Source organism: Zingiber officinale, chromosome 3B (genome assembly GCF_018446385.1).
Source record: "Zingiber officinale cultivar Zhangliang chromosome 3B, Zo_v1.1, whole genome shotgun sequence".
NCBI lineage: Eukaryota > Viridiplantae > Streptophyta > Magnoliopsida > Zingiberales > Zingiberaceae > Zingiber > Zingiber officinale.
In genome coordinates this window covers 15,635,875-15,658,196 of record NC_055991.1, presented here as the reverse complement: position 1 = coordinate 15,658,196, position 22,322 = coordinate 15,635,875, and the positions used below count along the sequence as shown (strand labels likewise).

General features: G+C 38.4%; 1 protein-coding gene across 1 annotated transcript; it reads left to right on the top strand.

Moving 5' to 3' along the window:
* Window positions 1–17,193: 17,193 nt before the first annotated feature.
* Window positions 17,194–18,210, top strand: LOC121968098 (cytochrome b5-like). Its single transcript, XM_042518602.1, has 3 exons — window positions 17,194–17,376; window positions 17,514–17,580; window positions 17,695–18,210. Exons 1-3 carry the CDS (start codon window positions 17,287–17,289, stop codon window positions 17,946–17,948), a joined length of 411 nt encoding a protein of 136 aa, XP_042374536.1. The 5' UTR covers window positions 17,194–17,286; the 3' UTR covers window positions 17,949–18,210.
* The last annotated feature ends 4,112 nt before the right edge of the window (window positions 18,211–22,322 follow it).

The following is a 22,322-nucleotide window of genomic DNA, read 5'->3' as shown; positions in this document are numbered from 1 at the left end:
CTCAAAGTAATTTTAGAAATATTCTATGATTTTTCTGGAATTTTAGAATATTTTTATGGAATCTTTGGAGTAGAGGAAGTAGAAAAAAAATAAATAAGGGCGTAAAATAGCCTAAGCGGGAATTGAACCCGAGACCTATGAGACCCAATGTCTTATAGACAACTCTAGTAACCAGGAGGCCCCAGCAGGGGTGTGCTGAAAGAAGAGGAAAACAATTATATTTAAGGTTTAGTTGGCCGAATAAACCACTTAATATAAATAGGAAAAAATTAAGTGAGGAGTTATTAGTTTTCATCGGAAGCTTTTCCTCTCCTCACCCTAATTCCGCCGAACCTCTCTTCTTCCAAACCTCACGGCACCTCAACCTCCAAGGAACCTAGGGTTCCATCCCAAGGGCTATAGGAGCACCTTCCGGCGACAACTCCGGCACGAGAACTCTCCTCTCCGAGAGAAGAGCACGTAGATGCGAGGAGATCGACGAAGGGATCTTCTCTACCGGAAATCTAGCGATCAGATCGTAAGAAAATCTAGCGCATGATGTAAGAAACCCCTCACCTGCAATATAAGTAGCTCTTTTCATAATTTTATGCCTTAGTTTAGTTGGATACAGATTTTCAGCACATAGGGTGTGAATTAGTGCACACCAAATGTTTGATAAAATGTTTAGCTCAGTTAAATGCAACATAGGTATTTTTAATAGCTTAGATAAATGCAATATGAGCATTTTATAGCATACTTAGCCTTGCTACAACTTATATGGGACTGCGGTCCAATGGGTGGGCTCCCACAGTCGCCTCTAGGTTCAGATAACCTAGCTCTAGGTTCATATAACCTAGAAATAACAAGATAAGATAATTCAGTTATAAAATAGTATTTTACTTTTATCAGTGGCATTGTACTGGACTTCAGTTGTCCTTGGGTTGGGCTCTCATAGTCGTCCCTAGGTTTAGATAACCTAGTAAACCCTACTAGATTTAGGACTAGCTACCTCGGGTCTAGTTAGGGATGTGCGCATAGCAAGTACAGTTGCCGGGCCCATCAGCAGCATGATTAGTATTATTATCTATTTATGATAAATAGTTTTTCAAAGCTTCACAATTTAGTTACGTGATTACAGTTCAGAATTTGTATCAGCTTAGCATTAGTTTAGTTCTATCTTGTTGATACTAGAAGATATTGCCATGATCAGCTTTTGATTTCTATGATTTGTGTTGGTGCAATATCCCTTAGGTCAAGGTTGACTGGTTTGACCAAGCTTGAGTCTTGGCCATAGTTTCGATGTTTGACAATATATGTAGACACATGGACAATGCAGGTGCAGTTGTTCATGTGGGGAGATTCTGATCAGGGACTGATCAGTGTGAATGAAGAAAAGTCAAGTAGGTATACCTGACTGGAAGGAAACCCTGGTGAGTGAAGCTAGGTGAAAGACCTAGTGAGTGAAGCTAGGCAGTATGGAAGTCCTGGTGAGTGAAGCCAGGCAGGAGGAAAATCCTGGTGAGTGAAGCCAGGTGAAAGACCTAGTGAGTGAAGCTAGACAGATTGAAAATCCTAGTGAGTGAAGCTAGGTGAAAGTCCAAGTAGGTCAAGAGAGTGACCGGATACTTGGCATGAAAGAAAAGTCCAAGTGGGTCAAAGGGATTGATCGGACACTTGGTAAGGGAGTCCTAGCAGGTCAAGGGAGTGACTAGATGCTAGGCATGACGTACCAACAGGTTAAGGTTGACCGGATGTTGGTTTGGGAGGTTTGGGACTTGGTTTTGGGCAAAAACCAAGTGCTGGATCAATCCGTGGATCGATCCAGGCTCTGGATCGATCAGTGGATCGATCCAGGCTCTGGATCGATCAGTTGATCGATCCAGACCTTTCCCAGCGAACAGAAAGCCTCTGGATCGATCAGTGGATCGATTGGGACGCTGCTGCTTCGCGCGATAAGCGCTGGATCAATCTGTGGATCGATCCAGGCATTTTTTCAGAGCACAGAGGCGCTCTGGATCGATCCGTGGATCGATCCAAAGCCTCCCCGATCGATTGAGAGCAATCCAATCGATCGGGATCCGACCGTTGGCGTCGATAAAGGCCGCAGGCGCACGATTCCTTCGGCGACTTCTTCACCGATTCATTTCAGATCTTCACCAGCTCCTCCACAGCTCTTCTCAAGCTCGAGATCGCCAGTTCTTGAAGGTTCTTGGAGGCTCTTCCAAGTCAAGAGGCGGATCAAAGCAAGACGAAGAAACTAGGGTTAGGGTTTGTACACTCATTGTAAGCTTGTAAGCTTGTATTTCTTTACTACCCTTTCTTCTTCTTGTATTGAGTCTTGTAGGACTTCTCCGCCCTTGGTAGTTACCATAAAGGAGAGTTTCATTAGTGGAGGGTGTGTGTGTTGGTGTGGATCCTTGGACTAGTCACCTCTTGTGAGGTGGATACCAAGTAAACCAACCGTGTTAGCGTTGTGTGATTTGTTTCTGTATTTTCCGCTGCACATCTTCGAAGAAACAAGCAACGCCGAACAACGGGCACACGACGAGCTATTCACCTCCCCCCCCTCTAGCTACTTTCGGTCCCAACAATTTGTATGATAGTATGTCATGCCATGCTCTAACATGTTCAGTATATATTTCAAATAGCATGTTTTAAAAGCATAAATTGCATCGTATGCATGTTTTGTGAGGTAGATGGTTTCTTACTAAGCTCCCAAGCTTACAGATACTTATTTTCCTTATACTGCAGATAAAGGTAAAGGAAAGATGGATTAACGGAGGCTGGAGGACAATGCAATGAAGATGTGTGTGGATAAGAACTTGGAATAAAGATCTTTGGAGAAACTAGCAACTTAAGAACTTAGTATTTCTTGTAGTGTTACTTTTCTGCACTTGTAGTTAATTAAGTGTCTTGAATTGCGATAGTTATGCTTAGTGTAACGACCCGACCCTCTTGGCCCATTTGACGACCCATTTGGCGACCCTCGGGTCGTCGACCGTCGACCCTTATGTCGTCGGCCCATTTGGCGACCTCCCATGTCGTTGACCGACAACCCTTGGCCGTGCCGTTACTCACTAGGACTTTCCATCCCTGGCAGTGGATTTTTGCCTCCCCCAGGATTCGAACTCTAAACCTCCTAACCAAGTGAGATTATCTCACTTGGTTACCAGGATTCATAAACTCTAATACTTAAGCCTGGAGGTTTAGAGTTCGAATCCTGGGAGAGCCAAAAATCCACTGCCAGGGGTGGAAAGTCCTAGTGAGTAACGACACGGCCAAAGGGTCGTCGGTCGACGACATGAGAGGTCGCCAAATGGGCCGACGACATAAGGGGCCGCCACAAGGGCCGCCCAAGAGGCCAAAGGGCCGGGTGGAAAGTCCTAGTGAGTAACGACACGGCCAAAGGGTCGTCGGTCGACGACATGAGAGGTCGCCAAATGGGCCGACGACATAAGGGGCCGCCACAAGGGCCGCCCAAGAGGCCAAAGGGCCGGGTCGACGACATGAGAGATCATCTCACTTGGTTACCAGGATTCATAAACTCTAATACTTAAGCCTGGAGGTTTAGAGTTCGAATCCTGGGGGAGGCAAAAATCCACTGGCCAGGAGTGGAAAGTCCTAGTGAGTAACGACACGGCCAAAGGGTCGTCGGTCGACGACATGAGAGGTCGCCAAATGGGCCGACGAAATAAGGGCGGACGGTTGATGACCCGAGGGTCGCCAAATGGGCCTCCAAATGGGCAAAAAAGGGCCGGGTCGTTACAATAAAAAGGCGTCTTTTTATTGTAACGACCCGACCCTCTTGGCCCATTTGGCGACCCTCGGGTCATCGACTGTTTGCCCTTACTCACTAGGACTTTCCACCCCTGGTCAGTGGATTTTTGCCTCCCCCAGGATTCGAACTCTAAACCTCCAGGCTTAAGTATTAGAGTGAGATGATCTCACTTGGTTACCAGAATTCATAAACTCTAATACTTAAGCCTGGAGGTTTAGAGTTCGAATCCTGGGGGAGGCAAAAATCCACTGACCAGGGGTGGAAAGTCCTAGTGAGTAACGGCACGACCAAAGGGTCGTCGGTCGACGACATGAGAGGTCGCCAAATGGGCCGACGACATAAGGGCCGACAGTCGATGACCCGAGGGTCGCCAAATGGGCCAAGAAGGTCGGGTCGTTACAATAAAACTCATGTAATTCTAATAGTTAATCATGCTGCTCATCTAATAGGTAAACATGAAAACTACTCATCTACTAGATAAACATGGTAGAATAAAGAACTAAACTTACTGATTTTTAGAACTATATGAATCTTATTTCATTTGTTCTAAACTTAATCTTTAATACTTTATGTTTATGTAAAACTCATTTTACTTGTCCAAAAACTTATACTTATAATACTTCAAAATAATAATCAACTTCTTCTTGGGCCCAAGCATAGTATCATCTTATGCGCATTCCCTAATAGGTTGGGGTAGCGAGCCACCAATCCTAAAAGAGCAGACCTCGGTCTACCAGGGCCAAGACCTCGGAATTGAGCACCTGGATTTGTTTAACGACAACCTCGGAAGTCGGGTACTAGCCTCTTCTTAAAAGTAAAATACTTATAATCTTAATTACTTCTTATTTTAATGCCTTGGCATTTTAATAGGTACCTTGTGTGCCAAAATCCCTAAAGTTTTGACTTTTGGGATCTACTTAAGGCCTCGGCCTTTTCTTTCTTTTCTTTATCTTTCTTATACTTTTCTTATAAAAGAATGCTTCTTACAAAACTGAAATGTTTAAACCAATTCTAACACTGCAATGCTTAAACAAAATCTGCATACAAGTTTAAACAGAAATCTGCATATTAAGCTTAACTAAAATCTGCATATTAAGCTTATCTAAAATCTGCATACTAAGCTTATCTAAAATCTGCATACTAGCTTAGAAAAATCTGCCGAATTCTCTTAAGACTAGGTTGTTCATGTCAAAAACATAGCACAACCAAAACTAAAACCTGCTGAAGCTTAAAATCTATGTAAACTTGTTGGAACAAGACTAGATTAACTAACCTACTGAATTTGTAACAAAAGGAATCAATTTTGCTGAATTGAACCTTAAGAAATCAACTTGCTGAATTGAAACTTTAAAAGTTAAACTTGCTGAATTATCAAAAAGAAAGGTTGTCCTATGCTCTAATAGAGCTGTACGTTTCTGCAGTGAACACAAAGAAAACTTGGACTGGAATAAGCTCCAAAGGGGGCTGTTCTAAGCTCCAAATGGAGCTGTTCTTGTCTGCAGAAATGCACAAAGAAGGAGGTTGTTCTCTGCTACAATTGGAGCTATTCCTTATCTACTGCAAACACCACAGGGAAATGGGACTGTTGGTGCCCCTTTCCTAACGCAAACCAAACTAAACCTGTTGGAAACTTAGAACCTATATAAAGTCTGCTTGGTTGCGCCTTTTTATTGTAACGACCCGACCCTTTGGCCTCTTGGGCGGCCCTTGTGGTGGCCCAACTGGCGGCCCTTACGTCGTCAGCCCATTTGGCGACTCACTAGGACTTTCCACCCCTGGCAGTGGATTTTTGCCTTCCCCAGGATTCAAGCTCTAGACCTCCAGGCTAAGTAGCAGAGTTTATAAATCCTGGTAACCAAGTGAGATGATCTCACTTGGTTACCAAGATTCATAAACTCTGCTACTTAACCTGGAGGTCTAGAGTTCGAATCCTGGGGAAGGCAAAAATCCACTGCTAGGGATGGAAAGTCCTAGTGAGTAACGACACGGCCAAAGGGTCGTCGGTCGACGACATGAGATGTCGTCAAATGGGCCGACGACGTAAGGGCCGCCAGTTGGGCCACCACAAGGGCCGCCCAAGAGGCCAAAGGGTCGGGTCGTTACACTTAGATTACTGATTGTCATGATCTTAGTTAGCTAGCCATGAGTAATGATAGGTCTAGTAGCTTTGTTTTTGCTTATAGAGTTGATATATGTGATTTGAGCACGAAACAGTGCTGAAATCAGACTTCTGATACGAAATCAGAAACCCCAATCGACCAGCCGATAGATTGGAGGCTCCTCAATCGATCAGCTGATCGATTGGGCAGCTTGTTCCGCGAACAGTAAGCTCCTAGATCGATCAGCCGATCGATCCGGTAGCATTCTGTAGTGAATAGAGAGCTCTGGAATCGATCACTGGATCGATTGGCTAGACTGGATCGATCAGCCGATCGATCCAGACGGGACCCCGTGCACAGTAGCAAGCTGAATCGATCAGTGGATCGATCCAATGGCTTTCAATCGATTGAGTTCGATCCCAATCGATTTGGAAGCTGGGTTTCGACCAAGAAACCTTGTAGTTCAGTTCCTCGACCATAAGGGATGTAAGATATGACAATACGTCCTAGATTATACCCCTTAGCATATGATTGATGATAAAAAAAAATAGTGATTTGAGTATTAGTTCCAGATTTGTGGTAGCAATTAGCAAAGTTTTTAATTAGTGCAGCTTTCTGCACCTAGACTTTAGTGATGGTCAGGGAGTAAGTTAGCAAGGAAAAAGTGTAACCCCGGCCTTACAGCCTAGTTAGTAGAAGGCGGGTCGTTACATTGACCCAGGAAATTGCACCAACATAAATGTTGTGCTCAGAGTTTCTTTTATAGGACTTTTTTTGTCTACTAAAAATGCTTGATTGGTCTACCAATTTAGATTAAATTTGATCCCCACGACCAAGTTTATCATGATCAACAATCTGGTCTCTGTCAAATTTATCAATCGAAAACTTTTTTCGATCAATCAAACTAGGCTTTTCCACCAACCTATGTTTAGACCCACATCCATTTAACCAAACTCGTTCGATCTACTGGATTAATTTTTTGGTCAACTGGACCTATTTTTTGGTTGACTATACCGGCTATCAGGTCGACCATACTAGTTCAAGTTTGGTTCAACCTAGCTGCATCTGCTTATGTTTGTCTACTCTTTATTTTACTTACATCTCTAGGTTCTTGCAAAACAACATACAAAGCACAAGCAAATCATGCAAACCTAATCATGTAAGTGTACCTAACCTACTATGCTTACTTCTAGCTAGGAGTTCACTTCTCCAAGACTTTACCATCTAAGGGTCACTCCCTTAGGATAAAGCCTAACTCTTTAAGTCTACTAGACCTACTAGGCTTCTTGCTTGGACTTACTCCAAGACTTTGTCACCTAAGGTTCACTCTCTTTGGATCAAGCTTGCCAAGTATCCTGCTTGGACTTTCCACTTGTCAAATATCTAGTCATCCCTTAACTTGCTTGAACTTTTTTTAGTTAGTTATCAGTCAACCTTTGACCTGATTAGAATTTCTAATCATCTAGTCAACCTTTGACTTGACTAGAATTAGCTCATTTTCAAACATCAAGTTCTGTTTGGATCAATCTTTTGTCAAACTTGATCATACACCGATATATCATCAAATATTGAAACTCTAGAGGTTAATTACACCAACATATGATGCCTTTTTTCTCTATTGAGTTAATTATCTTAGCCAAGGTGACCAATGTGCAAATGGAGACTATTTTGGAGGTCTTAAATGACTTCCATGAAACATCAAGACAAAGGGTGGGAAATGAATAATTTTCTATTTTATTCTCTAAGAGTAAATTAGTAGTTTTGCACAAGGACATAAAGGGGATCATAGACTTCAATTCCACAACAAGTTTTTAGCATGTTTTTGGTTTCAACCAAGTGCTATGAAGGAGGACAAGGAATTCATATGGTGGTCCTAAAAAGAATGAAAAGAAAACTCGATAAGTGGGCTCTATAGAACCCTTAAATGTGTGAATGAATTACTTTGACTCAAGAATAAAAAGATACATACAGCATATAAGTCTTTAATTTCCAGAGATACAATTGAAAAGAGATTGAGTAATCATATAGCTAGGAACTTCATTTAGAGGATACAATAGGAGAATACACCTCGACACAATTGGAATACCATTATGAAAGTGTGGGACTCAAGAGGTCTTGACATCAAGACAATGGAGCTCTTCTACTCAGTTTCCCTTTTGTGTGATTCTTGCAACCAATACTATCCTTATGGGATAACACTAAATGAATAATCAAGATTAGCGACCGAAATATTCAGTCACTAAAAGTTCGACCATCAAAGCTTATTAGCAATGTGATTTTTTCCATTGCTAAATTAGTGATAGAAGTAAACATTCTATTGCTAAATTAGTGATGGAGAAGATTAGTACATCACTAATTAGTGATGGATTAGCGAAGGAATTTATTTTCATAGCTAATTTTCAGTAAAATTTTTGTAGCACCTCTTCTAATTGAGTTTTCAATCCAAGTTACACATGTCAATGATATCAACAACAATACCAACATCATCAATGTGTGATATCAACAATGATATCACATAAACAACGATATCAACATCAACAACGATATCACATAAACAACGATATCAACAACAATAACGATATTAACATCAACAATGATATCAACAGTTACATCAACAAAATAAATACAGATCAATAAACAAATAGAGTTACAAACTAACGATAAATTCAACATTCAATATATCAACAAATCATCGTACATGCTTCAAAAACATTCCAAATACTTCCATCAGAAAACTAAACATGTAGTGTTCAAATCTACATGATCATGATTAAAAAAATAGTACACTACTTACATCGTCACATCTCATCATCCGATTTTGCAGCAAGTGCAATACGATAGATTATTATAAAAAACAAACATATGGTTTAAACTTCACTACATTTTATATTTTAAAATAATCCTACTCATATATGAATCTAAAGTTAAACTAGATATACAAAAACTCAAAATTATTTATCAAAAAAATACAAAAACTGATTATAAGTGATATATGAGAGTTTGTAGAAAAATACAAAAAATATATATATACCTTAATGAGAGTCTAAATATCTACTAAAGGTGATAGGATAAATCTTTATATACATTATTCCTAAAAAATGAAATATAATTAGAGATGCATATAGTATCAAAAATAACAAACCATTTTACATTTTTTTGTAAGTGATAAACAAAAAAACTAAGGAAACACACCTTAGACTTATCAGTAGCATCGGGTCCTGAGTCTCTTAGGAATCAAAAGCATGCAGCATTAGAAAAGAAGGACTCATTAATGGAAAGTGAGCGAAGAATTCATGCACATTCTGCTCTACTATCGTCTAGACCTAATCATCACTCAACACCTCTATTGTAGTCATCCAATCCTACAATTCTTGATCTTCTTTCCTTAAGCCTTCCACTTCAATAGATGATGGAGAACTGGGACGACGACCCCTAGGAGCCTTCACCTACGCATAATTGACTTTTTCCTAGGAGCCAAGCCTGTAGAGTGATTTTTTTTTCTTTTTACCGACAACATCATAATAAATCTCATTAACATCGATAGAGTGTGTAACTTCACTCCCTCTATAGCAAGCTAAAACGCCTATGCAACTCGATTTGTCATTTTATCCTATGTAAAATAAAAATTAGTATTAGTATCTAATATACCATTAATAAAGCTAGTCACTATTAATTGTGAACGATAATAAAATTTATATGCTTACATCTATAACCTTTGATTGAGGATTGATAAATGTGCCATTCTTTTTTTTTGGTGTGTCTTGGTAAATACCTCCCAACAAGTGGGAGTTCTCTATAATGTATCTTTTCATATACTCAAATTTTGTTATAAATTAAAATAAGTTCATTAATAATTTAAAAATTATAGTTTAAATTTTATTGTAAACTTACAAAGTCTATTGTATGCTCTATAATAGATTGTGTTCCAGCAATATGCTTTGTGGATCTGGTGCTTGGGCTAGCGAGCTCTTTATTTCTATTGCTTCGAGCAATCGTTGAATTTTACTGCCATTTTTTATAGTCCAACTGTTCCTCCATGCATCCCAAATCTCAACTAATACATGGGATGGTCTTATTCTCTTTTTTCTCCACTTGTATAACATATCATTGTATAATTTGACACAATAATTGTTCATCTTTAAATGTTGCCTTGTGTCCTTGCTCTTAGGTATATTTTTTTCTGCAACAATATTAAGAAAATTAGTATAACAGGATATTATATTATACAATATCAATAATATTCAAATTACTTACCAAAAATTATGCATAATAAAAATCTTTTATATCTTGATCTACATGCCTCCATGTAGAACCAAAAGCGCACATTCGTTCTTTCAATTTATTTGTAATGTATGTAGATACCCAATGACCATCAAGAGTAAAATTGTATGAAAAAACTTTCATTATTCAAAATAATAAATAAAAGATTAGATGAATTTGAATTATTAATAAGATTAATACTTACAAATCTCTGACAATCCTCAAAATAATCTAGCCACTGTGCACTACTATAATATCCGACATAACTATATCTGTGAGCTTTAGATTATAACGCATACACATTTGAAATAATAATCAAATTAGAACAATAATGACTTATAGAGTAGAACTAGTGAGATTTAGATCTAAATAGAATTTATCTTAACATTAATGACTTATAGGGTAGAACTAGTCAGATTTAAGAATCAGAATCATTAACATTTATAGTTTGTAAGTCTTGATAACTAGACTCTAGTACATCAAGCTCCTCATTGTGGATATCTCTCCATCATCTCTTTCCTCATAAGTGACATTGACTATAGAGTAGAATAAGTAATTGTGATGTGAATTGAATTTATATATCAATTGAATGTATCTTCATTTCCTCATTTCATAATGCATCATGGTTTTGGGTCGTGATGGAGTTCGACATTTCTATAGGTGAACGAGGCTTCATTCGACAAACTGCTAACTATTCACTATATTTGCTTCTTTTTATCGGGTATTCAAGATAGAAAACTTAATCAACTTATACCATGAAAATAAAAAGCTCAAACATGTTGAATCTTTTATTTTCATGAACCTTAACAAATTATAGTTTGAATTTATTATGGTACATGTTCTTAGAGTTGGATCATACTATGAATATTTTAATAACGCACACTTTTTTATGGGTACAACAGGTATTCAACATCAATGATTTCGTCAAATTTACCATAGTAATCAAATTCAGTATTAGTGTTGTTGATAGATCATTTTACATAAATACCTGAATTATAGATCAGTGTGTGTGAATTGCGTTGTGCCAAATGAAATTTGAAGCCATTTATATAGTAAATAAAATAGACTCTTATGTTATAAAGAGATTCTAATGTAAGATTCATTATCCTTTCATTTTATATATTTGACATCCTACAGTCCTTCGCCTAGAAAAGTAATGATATAAATTATCGATTATATAATATACATTTACATGAAAAATAATTTAGTTCTTAACTTACATAGATTTGAAACCAGAATTGAAATTTCGTCTCTAACTTTTTCTCCATCTCACTTGCACCTATTGATAGATTTTGTAGTTGTAGTTGTAGTTGTTGTTTGTAAAATCCATCAAGGAAGGTAATTTTAAGACATATGAGATAAAAAATAAACACAAGGGGATAAATGTTTGAATATTTATAAAGTTAACTCACTTTATGTAGGGTTTAAACTCATCACAATTCAAGAGTATAAATGTTCTTGCTGTATGATGTTTTTTTCATTTAACTATCTACAAACATATGCACTCATTGACTTACTAAGAAACTTAAAAATAGAAAGTATTTCTGGGTCTATCAGTCGAGTATCATCAGAATTTTGATGACACTTGCAATGTTTAGTTTTTATATTATCAACAAAATAATATGAGTAGAAAGATGATGCTTCTTTAACCAAATAAGCATTACATATTACTCCTTCAACTCTTATTTTATTATGAATATTTTTCTTTAATTTTCTCAAAAACTAGGCAAATGGATATATTCATCTATACTGATATGGCTAGTTGTGCCTAGTAAGGTAAATAAACTAGTAGATGTTATATTAAATCAAAAAAATGGATGGAAATATACGCTCAAGTTTACATAGTATCAAAGATATTTCTATTTCTAGCTGAAGCATTTCTGCTGTTATAATAACCTTCAATGTCAAATTTCTGAAAAACAAACTCAACTTTGTAAGTGTCTGCTAAACATTATTAGGAAGTAAGTCATGAAAAGTTATTAGAATAGGTTTTTGCATTGAACTCATGACTCTCATTCCAAATATTTTTAATTTGTTCATGCCCACACATCGAGCCATATTCAAGGTATACCCATTAGGGAATTTGATTTCTTTTAATTAATTTTATAAAGAAAAATGATATGCACAAGGAAAAATTCTCAAGGAAAAGCTCAAGGATAGACACATAAAATGATAGGGCCCACAAAAAGTGAAATGGTGGGCCATGAATTTATGTGTCTATCCTTGAGCTTTTCCTTGAGATTTTTCCTTATGCATATCATTGCTCTTTTATAAAACTTACTTACCTTCTTTGTCTAATAGATAACAAGCCTTTATAAATTTATTAGTTATTTCATTCTGATGCAACTCAGGTTTGGTAACTAATTCTTTCAATTTCTCACATGATTTTACTATGTCTTTAGTTTTTCCAAGAACATTGATCACGGTATTGAAGATATTGTCAATTTTTTTCTTGACATCTATCACATCTAAATTATGTCAATTGAGCAGATACTTCCAATATGACAACTCCTAAAATATCCTCCTTTTCTTCTAACCACACTTGCACACCCTAACAATGTATTTGTTTAAATCATTAGAACCCATTTGAGTTACATGAATAAATTCACAATTGTTTATTTTTCTAAGTATTTTCTCTCCTGACTTGATTATGAGTGGAAGTTTTCTGATTACTGTATTCTTTATGAACTTTTTCTTATTTTTCTTGAAAGGGTACTCTTTTGGTAAAATTTTAAAATGATTATCATACTAAGATACCTTTCCACTGCAAGGTAATGAAAATGCATCTGACTTTGTAATGCAAGGTGGGCACGTTAATTTACCAGTGCTGTTCTATCCTGACAACATTGGGTATGCTGAAAAATCACTAATCGTCTATAATAAAGTAATATGCAGGGTCAAATTAGTTTTACTTGCAATATTATAAATCTCTGACCCTACATTCCATAATTCATCAACTCAATAATTAGATATTGTAAAAAAAAAACTATATTATCCTTCGGATTCTTTGGAGCTAGAATAAGCATGGTAAGGAATATGAATTTGTCTTTCTTGTACATCTATGGCGACAAGTTATATGGTATTAATATGACTGACCATGATGAATCTTGCTGTCCAGATTGACCAAATGACTGAAATCCATCTGCTGAAAGTTTCAATTTTATATTACATGGTTCCATTATAAATAAGGAAAATTTTGCATCAAGATGTTTCCATGTAGGGGAGTCAGAAGAATGACACATTATATCTTCTTCGTGTACATGCTCATGATGCTGCCTCATGTGGTTTGTTGTTGTGGCAGATTTATACAAGCGTTGCAGTTTAGCAATTAATAGAAAATAATACACAATTGTCCATGGTATAATTTTATTTTTCTTCCCTGATATGCGGTCGCGCTGCTTATAATGAAGGTGATTGCATATTCTGCATTCAATCAGTTTACTATCTTCATTCCAAAAGAACATACAGTTATTTATACAACAATCAATTTTTTTCACAGGCAAACATAAACCCCGAACCAATTTTTTTTACTGTGAAAACTATCAATCATTATATTATCAGCAGGGAACAACTTTAACATCAATTGACAAATATCATAGTAACACCATTCTGAGAAATAATATTCTGCCTTGATGTTTAATAGCATTGCAATAGCTAATAGTTGGGAATTATTAGAATAAATATCTTTCCATACTTCTCTTTCACTAGCATTTAATATATCATATAGTCTTTAAACGTTAGGTGTTGATATTTCATCTATATTCGAATGATCAACCACATTTATCATGTCATAAACCATTGATTGCATTATCATTAGATGATAAATCCTCATGCGAAAAATGAAGGGCTAGATGATGAAGCAACAAAAGATCCAATTAGCTTAAACACATAAGGCTCTCTATGACAATACCAGTTGTAGTAATTTAAAACAAATCTATTTCTACCAAGATGTACTTTCTGCAAAATTATATTTCTGCATTTGCAATGATTACACTAACAATGTAACTAGTCATCATTCATACACTCATGATGACTCTTAGCAAATGTCACAAACTCTTCAACTTCATAAAATATTCTTGTATGATAAATCTATTTCTAACCTATTGTACGTCCAAATTTTATTCATATACATTGTAACCTAATGAAAAATAAGTTTGCAACATTATTGAAAGTATAAAACTAAGCATGCATATAGTTTAAACTTAATCTTAAGCACTTAAACTTAAACTTAATACAAACAATAATACTTAAACTAAACATTGTGTTTAAAACTTAAAAGAAGCACAGTGTCATTGAAAGAGAAAGATTAAAATGGTGTCACCTCCAGTGCTAAACCTGTATAGATCATAAAATACAATATACCTGAAGATAACGATACAAATAAAAAATTAGTTAAAATCAATCACATTTCATAATACCTTAAATACAATAAGAGATACAACAACATAAGCTTGCGGCCGGCCAAGATCGTGTTGGTGCGGGAAGCATCCAACGATCGAACCTAAGTTTTGATAATTACAAAGGGTTCAAAGTTAAGGTTATTTATTATCTAACGTGTTTGAATAAGCTTGCAGGAAAGTTCTAAGTGTACTTAGGCAAAAGTCCTAACTGCGGTTAGGCAGGTGGAAAACCCTAGGGGGAGGTAACCCTAGGTCCTAAGGGTTGGTAACCCTAGGCGGGAAGTCTTGGCTGGTCGAGGGCTTCAGGCAAAAGTCCTAGAGTCGAGAACTCTAGGTGGAAAGTCTTGGTATCGCGAACCAGGTGAAAGACTGGGCGGGTCATGGAGTGAACGTCCAGCAGAAAGTCTTGGAGCTTCGGGCGCTTAGCAAAAGTACAGTTGGTCTGGAGGATCAACTGGCAGCAAGTAAATTCTCCTGAGTGGAGTAGGTGAAGACGCGTTCCCCGCTGAGGGAACAGTAGGTGTCGGTTCGACCTAGGGTTTCCGGTTGAAAATTCGAAGTTAGAATCGGACAGTCCGGTGACTGTTAAAATATTATGTTTAACTTATTTTGTTGTGCTAAACTCTGTCTTGCAGGATGTATTTTGTATTTTGGACTAACCCATCTTGTAGGAGGTGAAAATGCAGCAAAAGCCTCGGATGAACAATCCTGAGGCGCCCTCCATGCAGCTTGGAGGCACCTCAGGTCACTGGTTGATGACCTTCGCGCAGCAGGGCAGAGGACGCCCTCATGGAGCTTGAGGGCACACTGGATGCTAAGTAAAGGGCACCCTCATGGAGCTTGAGGGCGCCCTGGACGCAAGTGGAGGGCACCCTCCATGCGGTTGGAGGCGCCCTTAGGCGGATAAGCTACGAAGTGGTCAGAGCTCATCTACGATGCGGATTCGGTGCGGATGAGGGCGCCCTCCATGGTGTTGGAGGCACCCTCAACGAGCTTTATAAGGCATCTTCAAGCAGCAGCAACATATAACAACGAAATCACAATCAGTCTTCTCCGTGCTACTCAAAAGATGATCCAGAAAAGATATAGCAAGACCCCGACGACCAGGAGCTTCAAACTTATTATTTTCTGTTGTCGGTATATACTTTATTACTGCTTTAATTGTATTTCAAACTGTAATATTCCCATGCTTATAGTGATTGTCCAAAGTAAACGCTCAATGAGCGTGGGTCTTGGAATAGGAGTCGCCCCAGGCTCCGAACCAAGTAAATCTTGAAGTTCGTGTGTTTGTTTGTTTATTATTTCCATTGCATTTTACTTTGAGTTTTCCGAAACGAAAGTAAAAGTTACGAGCGCTATTCACCCCCCAGCGCGTTCGATCCAACAGATCACAGCTAGGATTAGCTAAGGTCGCGGCTAAGCTAGCAGCCAGAGCTAGCTAAGCTGTGACCAACCAAGCTCGAGGGCATGCATGGCTGAGGCAAGCATTGAACTTCTCGTAGCCGACCAAGCTCACGATCGAGGGAGCTTCCTGCAAAGTTCATGGCAGATCATGTTCGTGGCCGGACAAGCTTGACTCCGCAAAGTCGTGACTGTCCAATCTCGTGGTCGGCTTAGCTCATGGTTGCGAGCTCATAGTTGGCCAAGCTCGTGGCTATGAGCTCATGTCTTGACCAAGCTTGTTGTTGGCAAAGCTCGCACTCCCAAGCTCACGGTTGGCCAAGCTCGCGGTCCTGAGCTCACAATGGGAAGGGGGAAGGAGAGGGAAGGGGTAAAGGAGCATACTGAAGGAGAGGGAAAGAGGTTGCATGCCGGAGAGATCAAAGAGGAGAGGAGTTAGCCGGAGATCGGGGCCGTGAGCAAAATCGCTAGAGAGAGAAGTGTGGTCGGGAATCAAAATTAGTAATGAAACCCTAATTTTGATCCCCAAACTAGAGCCGGAATTAGGGTTCCATGGCTAATTAGCTATGAAATTTAATACCGTCTCTAATTAGATACAGAATCTATCGCTAATTTTACAATGTAACAGTAATGAAATTACATTTTCCACAACTAATTCGGTAGCTAAAACTGCAGCACAAGCTGATGTTCCATAGTCATGTTTGGAACGAGATCACCTTAACTCGGGATTCCTGCACAGCTGTTGCTTTCTTCAAGCGTATTTTCCTCAAAATTAATAAGATTTTTTTTTCTTGAAAGCAATGTTAAAACAGATTGATTAAACTATCAAAATATTGGTCAAAGGACAGCAGTACATGGTTGAATAATTTTCCCAACAAGAGAAGAAATCTAAAAGCAGCTGCAAAGTCAATTCCCTGGCTAGCATTATTTATCCTGTGGGTAGCTACTGAAACAAGACTCACTTGGATCATCAAACCATGGGCTTTCCAAAACTGAAATGGCAACTTGCCAAGTGATAACTCACAAGCTACAAATTAAAATGTGACAACTATATATATATATATATATATATACCACCAACCCCCTCCATCTACTTAATTCCTTGGTTTAGTTTAGGTGCGATCTTATTGATTTGATGTAGTTTTTTTCAAAAAAGAAATAGTATTTTTGGTTTGGATGTCCAACTCTATCCAAGTAGTTTTATTTTCAAAACAAAACAAAAATCATAAAATTTAACCACAAATATCGAACGCCCCCGTCCTATAAATACAGCGGTTCACCCACTTCATTGGCATTGCAACCAACGCTGCCATCTACTCTCGTTGCTTGGGATCTGAAATACCGATTGTGAGGCAGAGACCGCGAGGAGATGGCTAGCCACGGAAAGAGAGTCTACACCTTGGCCGATGTCGCCGCCCACAGCTCCCGCAATGACTGTTGGCTCGTCATCGGCGGCAAGGTTCGTCTTCTGTCTTCGTGTGTATATATATAAAGCATAGAGAGCTGATGCTAAAATGTTTAGTTTTTCTTCGTTGTAATTAACATAAGTTTCAAATCTGCATGGATTTTCTCATGCTTCTCGATCGATATATGCAGGTTTATGATGTGACCAAATTCTTAGAAGACCACCCTGGAGGAGATGAGGTTTTGTTGGCATCAGTCGGTAAATCTATTCATAGATATATATATTGTTTTTCCTCTTCCGCCATATCGTACAATCATTTTATCAGTAACAGAGTTTAACGTGGAACATTTACGTCTCAATTTGCTTCCGCAGGGAAAGATTCGACTAATGATTTTGAAGACATCGGGCACACGAAAAACGCAAGGGCGATCATGGCCCAGTATTTCGCCGGCGAGATCGACGCGGCGTCCATCCCTAAAAAAATCAAATACACTCCTCCCAAGCAACCTTTCTACAATCAGGACAAGACTCCCCAGTTCATCCTTAAACTCGTCCAGCTTTTGATCCCGGTGACCATCCTGGCGCTGGCTCTGAGTGTCAGAATCTACACCACCCAATCGACTTAAGAATTTCCTCCCCTCCCCTACGCTACTACAACAATTAATATATATGTACCACAAGTGTGTTGTCCTTGTTGTTGACCGCTTGATTTCCCCTCATTTAATTTGTGTGATCGAATAAGTTGGTGAGTTTTATGACCGTCGTTATTGTAATAATGTCATCGAGTGGCTTAGAGCGTCCTGCGATTTCTTAGCTTGTTACTTGTTTGAATCGCTCTTTTATAAAACCATATAAATAGCATGCAACTAGCTAAAGAAATTGATGATATCTATCCTTCCCATTCATCTTATCTTGGCCATTTAACACCTTAATTTCATTTTGTATTCGTACTACAACCTACTATCATATTGGGTTAAAAAGTTGAATGGAAACAAGAGAGAGGGATGAAGACTCCATTATGCATTATGCATGAATTTTTAGTCCTATATTGGGGAGTTTGTAGCTTTGTGGATGGTTTATGATGCGGGAGGATCCGATTAGTATTTTTGATAAATTTTATCTTTTGGTAATTTTTAGGATTTTTGGTATTTAGGATTATATGTGTTAAGATTATTTTCTTATCTTTGTGTGTTAGGATTTGGAGTATAGACAAGCTTTTGTTTTTGAGGGATTATACTCTATCATTAAATAAAATTTCTTTTTTTTAAAAAAAATAATCTCGACGGGTTATTTGCTTGTCTTCTCCTTAAATTCATCATCATCATTAGCCCGCATGATAATCGATATCATATCCGATGTTAGTTGGTATTAGAGTTGGCAGATTCCAATTGAGGAAGTCAAACATATATCATATCTAATGAAAAGTTGTCGCGGTCATAATCACAGTCGCATCAACAAGTAGCTAGATTCCAATTGAGAAAGTTGAGCATTGTGATCGTACCATTTAGGAGATGATGATGATTGAGGATTCATATAGTGACAAGCCGCAAATTTAACCTAGTGTCTAACGGTGGTGGCGCATAATCTTGAAGACTATGAGGTATGTGGTTGAGGTCTTGAGAGACAAGTTCTGGCTGAGCAAGTCTCACACTGTGATTGTAATACCTGAGATATTAAAAGTTGTAAGTTCTTTTATCCTAAATTTGGTTCCACTTTCAAAAACCTATATCATAATTGTACTCAATTCTGGGAACATCATGGTTGAGAGGATCGATATGAAATCTTGGATTTTGAGTTGATCTACCCAAATTTTTTAGTATATCACAGACCGAGAGATTCGTTGATTGGTTTAATGAAGTAGAATAAATTTTTTTATCATAAAGAAGTACATGATCAGGTGAAAGTAAAATTGGTTGTCTTCAAACTCAAAGGCCTAGCATCGGTGTGGTGGGAGCACTTGTGGTGCTCACGAAACAGACAGGGCAAAACCAAGATCATTGATTGAGAGAAAATAAAGAAGAGCATGAAAGGTCATTTTCTTCTTTTTGATTACACTCAAACTTTGTTCCAAGGATGATTAAGTTTCACCATGAAAGATGATAACTTCGATACCTGAGATGACTGGGAGGAATTTGAAGATCATTTAGAGGAGAAATTTGGCCCAAGAAATTGAAGAGTAATCTCGATATCAAATTGGAGACGAGACAGAGTAATTAATGAGCTGGTGTATGATGATGATGATGAAGCTGACAATGGTAGTTGTATAATTGAAATTAATGATAATGAGCATAAATGATGTTGATGCCGTTGAATCTGATTTTTCTATTTCCAAGGAATTAGAAGAATCTAGCTCTTCTTTGGCTGGTTCAATTGAAGTCGAGAGGTTATTAGATGATGAAAGAAAAGTGTCAATAGAGAATCTGGAGTTTTAGAAAAGAGTCAAGTGCCCGTTGAAGAACACAATGCATCAACTTTAGCCGTTGAAAAGATGCCTTCTCTGGTGGATCTCCAACCAATATCTATTTCAGATAAAATTGATGATGAAGTCATTCTTGTGAATCAGACATTTGACTATACACTTCAACAACTTGAGAAGCGAGCAACTTCTATTCTTATGGAAAGCAAACCAGAAGAGCATGGTCTATTGGCTAGTGGGTTGTTTCGAAAGATTGCAAATCTTGTTATTTGGAATATGGGTGATCCAGTTGATGATGCTAATGAATACAAAGAAGGTGGACGCTCAAGAGTTGTGAATTGCGGAATTCTTTGAACACTATTGTTCTTCCTCTTGGCTCACTTGAGACTGGATTATCACGTCATAGAGACTTGCTCTTTAAGGTTCTAACTAATCGGATAAACCTGCCAAGTAAAATTGTAAAAACTAGTTGCTATACTAGTACAGATGAAGGAGCTATGAACTTCATTGAAGTCTATTATGGAAGTAACTACATTGCTGATTTTATGGCAGCTCCTCTATGGCGCGAGATGGTGGCCATGAGCCGCTTGTTGTGGCTCACTATGGTGGGGAGGTGGATGTCTTCGGTGGTTGCTGAATCGGGATAGTATGTCTGCCGAGCATGGCACGCAAGGGGGTTGTGTCTGTGAGGGATCCTACATGCCCGAGCACAGTGGACGTCAGGAAGGGAACCTATGCTAGCCGATTCTCTCGACTCCTTGGCGTGCCGCATATCACCACTGGCTATTTTGTTCGGGACAAGCTCACCTCATCGAGCCCTCTTTTGAAACAACTTGTAGAAATTGTGAATCCAAGCGTGTAGAAGATGGAAGAAAGAAAGGTGAATACGGATTTTTTTTCTTGATGAGTTTCCATGAACAACACCTAATAGCCACTTTTGCCAATTTGGAGCTAGATAATTTTCCTCTTGAGCTATCATCTTAAATTATTTTAAACTAGAGATAACGAATGCAAGAAGATCTGAATATTTTTATTATTATTTTTGGTAATTTTTATTTTTTGATAAATTTTGGAGTTTTTTTGAAATTTAGAGTATTTTTGGTAATTTTTATCTTTATATTTTTAATTTTTTTTTTTGAGTCTATTTAGGAATTTTAAGATGTGAGTCTGTTAATAATTTTTTCTTTCTTTTAAAATTTTTTTCTTTTCTTTACACATTAGAAATTGACATCTATATGTTAAGATTTTTTTTTCTTTCTTTGTGTCTTAGGCTACGTTTGGTTGGGTGTAATGTAATCGAGCTTGTAATGTAATCAAATTTGTAATGTAATGTAATATAATCTTAATTACATTACTACGTTTGGTAATATGGTAATATAATGTATGTAATCTTTGATTACAAGGATGATTACATTCTTTTGTTTGGTATCCATTATTTTTTATAATGAATGTAATTCATATTATTATAAAATGACAAAAATATCCTGCGACTTCTATCGACGGTTGCTGCACCACTGTCGGAGCTTGCGTCCGGTGATCGATGACGGTCGGTCGACGACCGACGGTCGATGACCGACGACGACGACGACGGCGGCCGATGACCGGCGGCGGCGGCGGCGGCCGGCGACGGCAGCGGCGGCGACCGGCGGGTGGCGGCGACGGCGACGGCGGCGGACGACGGGCGGCAGGCGGCGGCGGCGACGGCAGGCAGGCGGCGGCGGCGACGGCCGGCAGCGGGCGGGCGGCGGCGACGGCCGGCGGGCGGCGGCGACGGCCGGCGGGCGGCGGCGACGGCCGGCGGGCGGCGGCGACGGCCGGTGGGCGGCGGCGACGGCCGGTGGGCGGGCGATGGTCGACAGACAGTCGGCTAACTAGGGATATATTCGGCATTCAAATTTTGGTTAAACAGTGACCTCGTAATGTAATCGGATTACATAGTATTTGCTTTGTAATCCAGATTACAAAATTTCACTACCTTTTGTAATCGAGATTACATTACATTACAAGTTTATAAAGTTAAAACAAACAAAATACTTAGCCTTGTAATGTAATCCTTATTACATTACAAGGTATATTACATTCTACCAAACGTAGCCTGAGTTTGGAGTCTATATAAATGTATGTTTAGCTGTTTGAGGGATTATATATTTTCGATTATTAAATAAAATTTTCTCTTTTTTTGGAAAAAATAGAGGATGGCGGTTTCTCTTCTTGTTTTCTCCTCAAATTGCTCATTCTTGTTAACTACATGATAATCATTATCCTTCCTAACATCAGTTTATTATGTGTCACAAGCATCGATGTTGTAAACATATGCACGACGAGAGACTCCCTCTCTCATATGTATATTTTTTTTCCTACCGGCTCAAGTGCATAATAGATGCATTAACAGACGTTAATTTCATACTGATGTTAATAGCATATCCGTAACCTGACAGGTGAAACGATCAACTATGGTTGACATTTCTATCCGGACGGTAAAGGAAGTAAATGACCTTTACTCAGTCATTTAATGCAACCAAAGGGGAGACACTCCTATAAAATGAGGTCATGACCTTAGCATAATACACAACGAGCAATAGCA